General features: G+C 36.6%; 1 protein-coding gene across 2 annotated transcripts; it reads left to right on the forward strand.

Moving 5' to 3' along the window:
- The first annotated feature begins 1,627 nt into the window (after positions 1–1,627).
- Positions 1,628–8,948, forward strand: cyp19a1b (cytochrome P450, family 19, subfamily A, polypeptide 1b). 2 transcript variants are annotated; one of them, XM_088416740.1, is made up of 10 exons: positions 1,628–1,811; positions 2,318–2,461; positions 2,989–3,139; positions 3,205–3,359; positions 4,897–5,073; positions 5,143–5,257; positions 5,341–5,455; positions 5,948–5,996; positions 7,069–7,310; positions 7,380–8,948. In XM_088416740.1, exons 2-10 carry the CDS (start codon positions 2,326–2,328, stop codon positions 7,680–7,682), a joined length of 1,443 nt encoding a protein of 480 aa, XP_088272866.1. In that variant the 5' UTR covers positions 1,628–1,811; positions 2,318–2,325; the 3' UTR covers positions 7,683–8,948. The 2 variants fall into 2 exon arrangements, with proteins under 2 accessions (XP_088272866.1, XP_088272865.1); XM_088416739.1 differs by having other exon boundaries at positions 1,629–1,811; positions 5,834–5,996.
- The last annotated feature ends 1,052 nt before the right edge of the window (positions 8,949–10,000 follow it).

A 10,000-nucleotide genomic window follows, 5' to 3' on the forward strand; every position in this document is an offset into this window, starting at 1 on the left:
ATTCCCCACAACGATCAGAATGACCCAGAGATTTCTGTTTTGAACATTTGGCTTGTATAGTGCATTTAACAATTTGGTAATAATAAATCTTTGCTGACACGAAGAACGTGTGCGTGTGTGTGTTCATCATATGTGAAGGCACAGGAATCTTTCACCAAGGTACTTAAACAGAATTATTCAACTGGGCCCGTAAACAAAGTTTAAATTAGATGTGAAAGATCCAACAGATGCTATACACAGATGGTCTCTTAAGCATTAATAATTACATCTATCAGTTGCATTTTCCTAATTGAATCTTAATGACGTAATGTTCAGAGTTTTTCCTTGTACTTCATTTTTATAATTGCTATAAGTACAAAATGTTGTTGACATGAATGTCATGGGTCCATTTGGGACTTGATTTATGTGCCGTATCCGTCTTGACTGTTAAATGAAGTAGTATTTTGTCAAATTTCCTTGATTTTGACAGCAAAAATTTCAGTCAGAAGAATGTAAAGGAATAACGTTTTTGTGAATAAGAATTTTCCAGCATTGTCAAACACCGCTCTTAGAGAGACACCATGTGGTTTTTGTCTACCCGAGTATGTGACTGTTTGAGAGCAAAGTTGTTGTAAAACTTGTATTCAGAACATTCAGAACAGAACTTTTCTGTTTTTTCATGTTAATCAGTCCAGGATGTAGTGTTCCTGCATGTTATGGTACAACTCTTCAAAACTAGACATCAAGCTGTTTAAAATTCACTAGCAGTTGAACGTTACTGTCAAATAAAACAAAGACACACGTTTTATTGTGTATGTCATTTTTCATTTGATTTCATCTCATAATTTCTCAAAATAAAGATTCCATACATGGGTTTTACAACAACCGTGTCTTGAGAAACACCACAGAATTAATTAAAAAAACAAAGCAAAACACCATAGATGGGCTACTGAATAGCCACTATTCTGTAGTCCCTTTCCACTGTCTAGAAGTAGATTTCCACCAGAAGCAAGATGAAATATATCAAACTTTTCATGAATGAGATATATTTGTTCACCAGTATTTCATAAGCTTTGTATTAAGTTGATTCATACAAAACAGTGTTCCAAAGTGTTCCAATCCAGTCAGTCACAACAAGTGAAGGAAGATTCTGGGCCAACTTGGCAATGTTGAAAACATTGCAATTTGTTGATCAAGACAGAAGATGCGTTCAGGGCCACTGAGCTTGAATGATGTCTCTAAGATCCACATCAATTCTCTTCTCATGTTTTTCCACTTGAGAATTTCAACTATTATTTTCTGTCCTCCCTTCACAGTGACAGCAGCCTGGTCTAAATTATTACTCATTATTCTCCTTTATTCTCTTTTTGGAACAGTTAAATTCTTGCTCCCTTTGACACGGGTCGGTCTGACCCAGCTAATTAAGTTCCCCTTGAAAAGCCTCCTCACTCCAAAGACTTGGGAAGCGGGCTTTCTTTCTTTCTTCCTTCCTTTCAAACAAAACTGAATGTGCAGCGAGGCCAATTGAAGAACTTTGTTTTCTCATCCTTATTAATAAAAAACATTTCTTTGGCGGGCGGGGTGGGTCTTTTTGAGGTTGCTTTGTAGCTCAAATGTGTTCTGCTCACTGCTCTGAACACGCCGTGGTACTCGGGATGCCAAAGTGCTCGTGTTTCTAGGCAACGAGGAAGAAAGTGGAAGCCTTTAAAATTTAAAATAAAGGATTTAAAAACTCTTGGTGGAGAGAGCAGCTCATCTTATAAAACTAGAGGAAGCTCTGCATCTCCTCAGACGGCACTCCAACCTGACAGCAGCATCAGTGGAGCACAAAGGTGAGCAAGGCAATTTAAAGAGGAATTGGTTTATGAACTCCATTATGTTGAAGAAAAACAGTAGATTGGCTTGTTTTTCCAACTCTTTTTTTTTAACTGTTAAAAGAATATGAAACTCATTTTTAAAAAAATATTAATTATAAACAAAAAGTTTGTAACTCATAAAATGTCATTTCATGGGTGAACTAAAAGGGAAGAATAAAGCATTCTAAAATAAAATCAGGTATTATTTTGGTTACGCAATTTAAATATCAGGCTTCTCCCAGTATGATTACTACTTTATGTACTTACTCATTTTATATTTAGTGTGATCTATCAGTGACTTTCAAATATTTACGTAAATAAATGAATGAAATGATTCACTGACATATTATAATAGCATACAAATAATTTCAATTTCATTCAAAATGTTTACAAACTTAAAATGAACTTCAAAGTAAAATACAACTGAACCGTATTTCAAAAATGAATCTAGAAGTTGAAACATGAATTGTTGATTCATTTAGGTACGATCATGTCGCTGCTGGACGGGCTCACCATCAACCACATGGTGGATCATTCAATGTCAAACGCCATTGCTATTCTGCTTCTTCTACTCCTGTTGCTGCTCCTCACTGCCTGGGAATGGACACATTGGTCAAACATACCAGGTAATGGAATTACAGTATCCCCAAACTCTACAACATTTAAATACTCTAATACTCCATAACGATTCCTTGATGTGTTTACAATCAATGTTTTTTCCATCCATCCATGTTCTATAGCCGTATGTCACATGGGTTGCAAGTTTTCTGAAATAACAAACTTATCATCTCACAATGTACATCAACAACATGCCCAAATATGTACATTACGAAATTAACTTACTGTCACTTTTTGTAGGTGTAAAAAGCAGAATTGAAGACTTTTTGAGATTCAATAATCTTCAGCAAAAATTAGGCTGAGCCAAAATACTTTTTCATTCTTCTTCTTTTACGTTTACACAGTATCAAATACAAGTATGCTGCCATCTCGTGGTCAACAGTGGAATGACAGAAATTAAACAGAAGTTAGAACTGTATATTCTGATAAATCGTTCCAAAAATAAAAGAACCCTGAACACATGATAAAGGGGGATCATTGTGACCATGATGAAAATGAAAATGGATCATTCATCCACTTTTACCTCTTCTTTCAGGTCCTTCCTTTCTAGCAGGACTTGGTCCGGTTCTTTCCTATGCTCGGTTTATCTGGACCGGCATTGGAACAGCGAGCAACTACTACAACAAGAAATATGGCAGCATTGCTCGGGTGTGGATCAACAGCGAGGAGACCCTCATCATCAGCAGGCAGGTCCTTTTGAAGTGCAACAGATTTTTGCACAATGGTGTCATGAGTCAAGCTTCTCTTGCAGATCCTCTGCTGTCTATCATGTTCTGAGGAGCGCCCACTATGTGGCCCGGTTTGGGAGTAAAAAAGGCTTGGAATGTATCGGAATGGAAGGAAGGGGAATCATTTTTAACAGTGATGTGGAACTCTGGAAAAAAGTCAGAACTTATTTTTTGAAAGGTGAGGATTCTATTTTTTAAATTATTGTGAGGTGATAGCCTTTTACTAAAACAAGGTACATTGTTAAAATTCCTCATAAATCCTCTATATTTACTCAACATAAATTACAGGAGAGGATTAGAGCCGATGGGAAAAAAATGTATGTATCTTCACTTTTATCGCTGTTTTTCAACTTCATTTTCAGTATTATGACAGTAACATCAAAATGAGTCCATTTAATCATTTTGACTTTATTCTCAAAATCCACACTTTAAAATCAAATCCTCACTTAGCCTGAATTCTGACTTCATTCTCTGAACTCTCATGTTGGTGTTTAATACCTTATTCTCAAAATTCTGAGAAAAAAAAAGTCAAAATTCTGACTTTAAAGTGAGGATTCTGAGAATAAATGGATGATTTTGGAAGTATAGTCGGAAAGGTCATTTTAAAACCACAATTCGGAAGTCAGAAGTCTGATTTTAAAAAAGGGAATGCTGAAAATACTCCGAATTTTGAGAATAGTTGGAATTTCAAAGAGAGAATAAGAATTCTGATTTTAAAATAAGAATTCTGAGAATACAGTCAGAATTCAGAGAATAGCAAGAATGTGATGTTCTCTTAAACCCTAATAAAAAAACATCCTCATTTAAATAGTACATATTTTTTTCTATTCTGCTGTGTCATGTAAACAAAAGGCCAAAAATTCAGACTAAAATGAAAATTCTGAGAATTGTCTGAATTCAGATTTTAAATTGAGAATTCTGAGGATAAAATGAGAATTAGGAATATTCTCAGAATATTCTCAGAATTCTCCTGTCTAACATTCTGGATAAAATCCTTGAGAATACAGTTAGAATTAAATAGTAAGAAATCTGAGAATACTGTTGAAATTCTAAACCGGGAATTCTGAGGACATTATCAGATTTCTGACTTTGAAGTCAGAAAAAGTAAAAATCCTGACAACATGTTTTTTTCCAGGGGCCAAATCCTCTTTCGTAATAAATCATATGACAATAAAATAAATGCTCCAAATGGAAAAATTTAAATAGTTTGTGCGTCATGACTAATTTATTCCATCTCCACCTGGTGGGCACCAGCAGTTGGGCACCAGGAGGCAATAAAATGAAGTCACAACGACACAAATGAAAACTTTCAAAACACTGTGACTCTGTAAATTACAGTATTTTTTTTCTCTCTAAGGATAAAGAATTTATGCATGTGAGTTTTGTTATATTAACTGGCTACATGTGTCGCTGCACCAGAGGTGTTCAACTATCCATTGCTTTAAAGGGTAAAAACACTGCAATTAGTTAATAGGGTACAAACTCAGTAATGGTTATTAGCCTTAAGCTAGCAGGATAAAAAGTTGTGCAGTTGTTTTACATAAAAATTCTAAACCTGGAATTCTATTTATGAAGAATATATTGTTTTGTTTTATTTTCTATTTTTGATGAAGACTACATATCTTCACACTGTTATAAATGAAATGAAAGCATATAAAAAAAAGTCCAGTTGAACCTGTTTAAGCTTCTGCCTTTCACATTTTATGAATCGGCAGCCCTGACAGGAGCCGGTCTTAAGAGGACAGCGTCCATCTGTGTGAGTTCCACAGCAGAACATTTGGATCACCTTCAGGACATGACGGACCCGTCTGGACATGTGGACGCTCTCAATCTGCTGAGAGCCATCGTGGTGGACATTTCCAATAAATTATTTCTCCGGGTGCATCTCAATGGTCAGATGGGAATATACAGTGCTTTGTCTTTGTACACCTGATTGCTAAATGTTCTTTCCTACATTTCAGAGAGGGACTTGCTGATGAAAATCCAAAACTATTTCAAGACTTGGCAAACTGTTCTGATTAAGCCCAATATATTCTTCAAAATTGGATGGCTCTATGATAAACATAAAAAGGCAGCGTAAGATGCCATCATATATTAAAACCATATTTGTGAACTCAAACGTGAATCCCATTTATCATCTTGCTTTGTTCTATCACCAGCCAGGAGCTACAAGACGCAATGGAGATCCTTCTCGATTTAAAAAGAAAAAAAATTAAAGAATCCGAGAAGTTGGATGACGAGCTTGACTTTGCAACGGAGCTTATTTTCGCCCAGGTGATCAAAAGCTTAGAAAAGCCCTCTGATTCAGTATTAGTACGTCCACCTGATATGGAAAGCTTGAACTACCCTAAGGTGTGTTTGTGAGTGTGATTGGCTCTTTGTGTGCCTTGTGAATGGCTAGAAACCAGGAGAGGGTGTACTCCGCCTGGTCCAAAAAAACAGCTGAGATAGGCACCAGCAACCCTTGTGAGAACAAGCGGTTTGGGAAAACGGTGGATGTATATTAATGCGTATGGAATTATGTAGATATCCAAGATGTTCATCAAAACACAACATTTTTCATAATTCATCTTGCACAAAATCGGTAAAGGTAGCGAAGAAAGATTGGCGCAGTGCCATTTTAACAGCTATCCTGACCTGACTGCCAAACAGAACCAAGGAGAGCTCTCTGGCGACGACGTGAGACAGTGTGTGCTGGAGATGGTGATAGCTGCTCCTGACACTCTCTCTATCAGTCTCTTTTTCATGCTGATGCTTCTCAAACAGAACCCAGACACGGAGCAGAACCTGGTGGAGGAGATGGACGCCGTTATCAGTATGTTGAAATGAGCTTTGTATTTATCAGTCTTCATTCGAGATTTACCTGACTTCATTCAGAAAGAGTGCTAAAGAGACCTCACTATGTTCGCCTTCTCTAGAACAGTTCTCCATGACAATATTGTATTTCTTCTTTATCCTATTGAATAGCCTTCCAAAAAACAGGCTTCAAGCTTTGTTAAAACGTGTTAACCTAACGTTTAGGCTCCAACTTTATGGTTCTTCTAATTTGATTAGATCTGTTTTTTAGAAAAAAAATGACAATCACACCCTGAAGTGGACACTGATTGGCTGTCATTGTGTTCGGCGTGGCCCGATTGGCTACTGTTGTGGGTAGGAGGGCAAGCTCAGGAGGTGAAGAAGGGCATTAAAATGGGAGCGCATATGAGTGTTGTCAGTCCCATGAATGGTAAATTCACCTTTAAAATACATCCTGACAGCACCTTTGATAATGGTAGAGTTACATGTGTTCAATAAGAGAAGCTTGCTTACAACATAAGCAGCTCGGGTTTAGCCTACCATATCAATGCAAAGCAGCTAGAGCAGAGCGCTTACCTACATTTTAATTTTAATACATTTTACTTACTTACATTTTAATTGAGATCATTATTAATGCATTGCTGTGGTATGGTCTTGAGACTGAATGCAAAGAAATGTGATTGGGAAATCCCTCAATGTGGGCATGTATTAATGTGCATGGATAGATGCATGGTATTGCATGGCATGTTTGGCATCTTCTTGATTTATTCAATTAATACAATGCTGACTGATTTATTCAGATACTAAAATGTTATGGACCAAATATTACAATTGTAATATTGAAATTACTTTTACAAAGTAAACACATATATATATATATACATATATATATATATATATATATATATATATATATATATATATATATATATATATATATATATATATATATATATATATATATATATATATACATATATATATATAAATACTATAAATAATTTAATAATTTGTACAGGTATTTATAAAAAATATAAACATTGTTGGATAAGAAGTAAATGTGAAATCCTTTCTTACCATTGTCGTTGCAGGTGAAAGTGGAACAGAAAATGTGGATTATGCACGTCTGAAAGTGCTGGAGATTTTCATCAACGAGTCATTGAGATATCATCCGGTGGTCGACTTCACTATGCGCCGAGCTCTGGAGGATGACATCATTGAAGGCGTCAGTGTCAAAAAGGGAACAAATATCATTCTCAATATCGGTCTCATGCACAAGACGGAATTTTTCGCCAAGCCCAAAGAGTTCAACCTCAACAATTTTGACAAAACGGTTAGCCCGACAGGACGTTATTCTAAAAGACTTTGCGGCTGAACCTAAACCTGATCTCTCTCTTGCCAGGTCCCCAAACGTTTCTTCCAGCCGTTCGGATGTGGGCCTCGCTCCTGCGTGGGCAAGCACATCGCCATGGTGATGATGAAGGCCATCCTGGTTACGCTCCTGACGCGTTTCAGCGTGTGTCCACGTCAAGGTTGCACCGTCAACAGCATCAGGCAGACAAACGATCTGTCCCAGCAACCAGTGGAAGACGAGCACAGCCTGGCCATGCGCTTCATTCCCAGAATGCCGCAATGCGCGCATGCCCTTCATGTCGATACCGTCGCCTCAGAATACTCACTTGGACTGTCTGAAAAAAGATGCTAAATTTAAACCCTCCAGGGGCTTGTTACCCCGAAGGGGACAAAGATACGTATTGGGACCCTCACAATTCGGAATCTTGTGCTTTTACCTGCAAACCGTCGAGATTGAGGATGGGCAACAATATTAAAATGCTCTACCTACCACATCTTGTAATAACACTGTTCACCACTAAATGGCAGTGCTCTAGATAGAACTCCAATCTGTTCATCCCCTCTAAAGGCAGCCATCTTTCGTTGCCACTCACGAAGCTCACCTAAGTTAAATATCTGGATTCACTTTATTTACTGTAGTAAAAAAAAAAAAAAAAAAAAAAAAAACAGTGTGAAAGTACCATTAATTTATTTGTACATTTCATCACGAAGAAAATTGTTTTCTCGATAAGGTAAAAGTGGGAGTGCCATTCAAAGATTCGTCTGCATCATGCTATTATCATCTTAACCGCTTACCCCCATAAGGGTTGCAGCCTGCCAGTAGGTGGGGTATACCCTGAGCTGTTGCCAGCCAATTGCAGGCCACACAAATACAAACAAACATTCACACGCACAAACACACTTAGGAACAATTTAATGTGTATACCTACCATGCATAATAATTTGGGAATGTGGGAGTAAACCAGAGTACCCGAGGAAAAACTACATAGGCACAGGGAGAACATGCAAACGCCACACAGGAATGCTTGAGGTGAACATACAACCTCACTGTGCTGCAAGTTGTCAGAACCATCAACATGAACTGAAAACAAACCCATTCTGGAAAAAAAAAAAGTGACAAGACAGTCTAATTCCTATGAATCATAATTCACGATACTGAGAAAAATTCCGGGGCAGGTATCCTCTCATGAAACATGCATTGATAACCGTTTTCAGTAAAAAAAACAGCATAAGTTGCAGCTAGCAACAGTGGCAAAAAAGATGGCTGCCTGGTTTCAGGAAAAGGAGCCAATTTTTGATCCCTTCATATCAAAGTTCAGTCATTCAAGTTAATGGAGACACTTTCAAGTTAGCACAGAAGAAGGAGGAGGGTCAGAAAAGACACACTCACGTTGCCCAGTCCTGAACATAAACATAAACACGCAAACAATGACTAAAGACCGTAGGACGAAAATGCAAGCAAAGATTGGTCAAAATGAACAAATCTTATTTTGAAGATGATACTGTGGCTTTGACTTTTTGTGCATTTTAGAACAGATGCAAAAACTATTCATGATGCAGAGTTGCCCTCATTTTATAAAACTATATATGAATACAGAACAAAATACTTGTAAACATATTTGACTCTTCAAATATTTCTCCTTTTTATGTTAAAGGTAGTAAAATCAAACATGTACAATTGGGTTAATGCACCATGCTTGAGAAAACTACAGTTAAACACTATCAATGGTTTTTAATTTTATATTTATCCACATCGTTTTGTTTTTTCTTCACAAGTATGCATAATGTAAAGGTAGTTTAAACAATCAAAATATTATACGCACCTAAAGAACAATCTTTAAAGATTAGGAGGAACATATTTTTTGGAGCACTATAAATTACTACATTATAACAAACTAAATTCAGTGTTGTTTTATTATGGAACACCGTTGAGGGCTTGTGGCAAATTTCTCATATAGTGCTCCAATTTCCCAGTTTACAAACACAACACTTGGAATCGTGGAAACTAAAATGAGAATTCTGAGAATAGTCATACTTCTGACTAAATTGAGAATTTTGGCACCTGATTTCAAGTCAGAATCTCAATAATGAGGAATGACTGACTAAAGTCATTTTGACTTTGTGCTCAAAATGATGAGATAAAGGTGAGAATCCTGGCAAACATTTAGCCAAACCTTTTCCATATTTTGTTAAGAAAATTTAGGGTGATCTTTTTCTTTTTAAATTCATTCATTTTTTGGTATGAGTTAACACTCTGTGCCGTGTTTCAGTACTTATATTTATAATTGTCCACGCTGTGGCAGTTTACCACATGAGTGTGTCAGACATAAGATTGTGTTCTTCTTGTGTGTGTGTTGGCAACTTTATGTAATCTGCTAATCTGTGGAAAGTGATGTCCTTGTCTTTTCTTCCGCAGGCTAAATGACCTTAATCCGCCCTCACGTTGGCAATAAAAATTCCACTTGAGAATGCCTTTGAATATGAATAATACAGGTACACATGATGAAAAAAAGTTAAAATTATAAAGTAAATATACAAATCTTTTTCTGTGACCAAGAACACATTGAGTGTTATGATTTTTTTATTTTACTACCTACACTCAGAATGATTAATGAACTACTGAACCATAATTGTTCTGGATGTTTTTAATTAACATTTGTAATCAAGGTT

The sequence above is a fragment of the Hippichthys cyanospilos genome, chromosome 6 (genome assembly GCF_059441005.1).
Source record: "Hippichthys cyanospilos isolate Australia breed blue-spotted pipefish chromosome 6, RoL_Hcya_1.0, whole genome shotgun sequence".
Taxonomy (NCBI): Eukaryota; Metazoa; Chordata; class Actinopteri; order Syngnathiformes; family Syngnathidae; genus Hippichthys; species Hippichthys cyanospilos.